This window comes from Octopus bimaculoides, chromosome 8, assembly GCF_001194135.2.
Source record: "Octopus bimaculoides isolate UCB-OBI-ISO-001 chromosome 8, ASM119413v2, whole genome shotgun sequence".
In the NCBI taxonomy this organism is placed as follows: Eukaryota; Metazoa; Mollusca; class Cephalopoda; order Octopoda; family Octopodidae; genus Octopus; species Octopus bimaculoides.
In genome coordinates, this window is record NC_068988.1 from 27,712,360 (window position 1) to 27,714,799 (window position 2,440).

At 39.5% G+C, this 2,440-nt stretch overlaps 1 protein-coding gene across 2 annotated transcripts in view; it reads left to right on the forward strand.

The window, feature by feature from the left end:
• The window catches only part of LOC106880873 (M-phase inducer phosphatase 1), a 24,909-nt gene that overhangs the window by 7,450 nt on the left and 15,019 nt on the right, over positions 1–2,440 (forward strand). For both annotated transcript variants that reach the window (XM_014931027.2, XM_014931025.2), the window contains exon 4: positions 1,220–1,244. In XM_014931027.2, the coding sequence (XP_014786513.1) occupies positions 1,220–1,244 (25 nt within the window). The remainder of the gene's footprint in view (positions 1–1,219; positions 1,245–2,440) is intronic.

Consider the following 2,440-nt stretch of genomic DNA (forward strand, 5'->3'; position numbering starts at 1 on the left):
ATATATATATATATATATATATATATATATATATATATAGTGTGTGTGTCTGTCTTCCTGCCCCCATTGTTGGTGTGTTACATCCCTGTAACTTAACGGTTTGACAAGAGACCCATAGAATAAGTCCTAGGGTTGATTTCTTCGACGAAAGGTGGTGCTCCAGCATGGTTGCAGTCAGATGACTGTGTGCTATGTCTGGTTATACATGGAAACTAATGCATTAACTAAAGGATCCCTCAACACATTTATATAGAGTATTGAATTTATTTTTACCAAAAAGAAAAAAAGATGGTGGGGACATTAAAAGTTTAGCTGTCTGTCAGCTTCAGTAGTCTGACAAGGCCATTGAACATTGAAGCCTCAAAATAGCTGTCAGCCTTTTCCTTGTAAATGTGTGTATGTAGATGTAGGCATGGCTGTGTTGGTTAGAAGTTTGCTTCACAACCACATAATTTGGGGTTTAATTCCAATGTGCAAAGTGGGGGTGGTGGGGACACAAATGTTTTCTAATATACCCCTGGACAAGCAAGTGTTGTGAATGAATTAAGTACATTGAAACTGAAGAAAAACCTGTCGTTTTTGTGTGTGTCTTTGTCATACAAGAAGTGTTGTTTGTTTGTAACATTTGTAAAAACCTGTCCAGACTAAGGGAAAATGTTACCTTGCTTGGAGTCGAGTGATAATCCATGACAAAAAGAACAACTGACTGTAGAAAATGTGTCACAGTGAATTTTTATGACACATGCAGGCATGGAAAAGTAGAGGGTTCAAATTATCATCATTTTATATCTATGGTTGGCATCAGGAATGGCATCCAGCTATAAAATCCATGCCAAAACAGATACTGGGGTTTGGTGCAGTTCTCTCGTTATCCAAAACATTCTAACATGGAAGGAAGATATTAAATGATGATGATGATGGTCCTTGTGTCCTGCTGTGCAACAGCTTGGGCAAGTGTTTTCTGTGTCCCTTGGCAAACCAAAGCCTTGTAAATGGGTTTGGTAGAGGAAACTGAATGACACCTGTTTGGGTTTGAGCATTCCTTTGTTTTAACGTCCTGTGATGGTTATAAACAAGTATTAGGCTACTATCACTTTAAGGATTAAAAAAAAAAGTTTTCTTAAAAGGAAGTAATTCTGAAGCTATGTCAGAATTTTGTCTTGTATTCAGTTCTTTAAATGGCTCTGTAAATAACAGCATATTTTATGTTTGATTTCAGAACCAAACCACAGAATCCTTCCTTTGTAAGTAATATTTAGTAAATCTTTGATATAGTAATTTTTTTTTCTTTGCTTATTTCACTTTGTTTGACAAATGGCATTGCTTGGATCCTTCACATTCTGGTGAAATTGTTGGTATTAATTGTTCTCTTGAACTTTTGTAAGTTAATGTCTTCAAAAAAGATATAACCAAGGGAGTTCTAGCGGCTCAGTTCTGTGAAGGAGAGACTGGGTATGGGGCAGGAGTAGTGGGAGGGGAGACAAATAAGTCAGGAATGCCTGAGTAGAGAGGTAGCAAGAACCCAGTCAGCTCTGAGGAGTTTAAGATCATTATAGCTGAAAAGGCTGAGATGAGATAACATACCTGTGGACCAGAGGATGGAACGCATGTGTGTGAACAACTTTATGTTAGTCAGTTAGATGTCCCTTTTCTGGATGCAGTCTCTGTTTGCAGCAGCAACAGCACCGTCTCAGTTGTGAGGGCAATCATTCTATTATGGCCTTCACCTGAGATTCAGGAAATATCAATTGTTGGAAGATGAAGTAATTTCTAGACCTAAAGAGGTGGGTTAGTCACTGAGACCTTGCCCTAGTGATGTTAAGGATAGTCTTTGATCTGGAGAGATCCTCAATAATAGTGAGATCTAACAACTGAAGCAATTTTGAAGCCTCTAACAGTCTTGATTATGATTAGAGTTTGATGGGGTTTTTTTTTTTTCTTTTTTCAGTTTCCATCTGCCAGATTTATTCATAATGCTTTGATTTCACTTGCCTTGACAGATCTTCTCAAGTACAACATATTGCCAATATAATGCGATTTAAAAAAAAATTTTTTTATTTGTCACATGGAGGTACATCATCATCGTTTAACGTCCACTTTCCATGCTAGCATGGGTTGGACGATTTGACTGAGGACTGGTGAAACCGAATGGCAACACCAGGCACCAATCTAAATTTGGCAGAGTTTCTACAGCTGGATGCCCTTCCTAATGCCAACCACTCAGAGAGTGTAGTAGGTGCTTTTACGTGTCACCCGCACGAAGGCCAGTCAGTTGATACTGGCAACGGCCACGCTCGAAATGGTGTCTTTTATGTGCCACCTGCACAAGAGCCAGTCCAGGGGCACTGGCAACGATCTCGCTCGAAAATCCTACGTAGGCCAGTCAGGCGGTACTGGCAACGGCCACGCTCAAAATGGTGCATCTTATGTGCCACCCGCA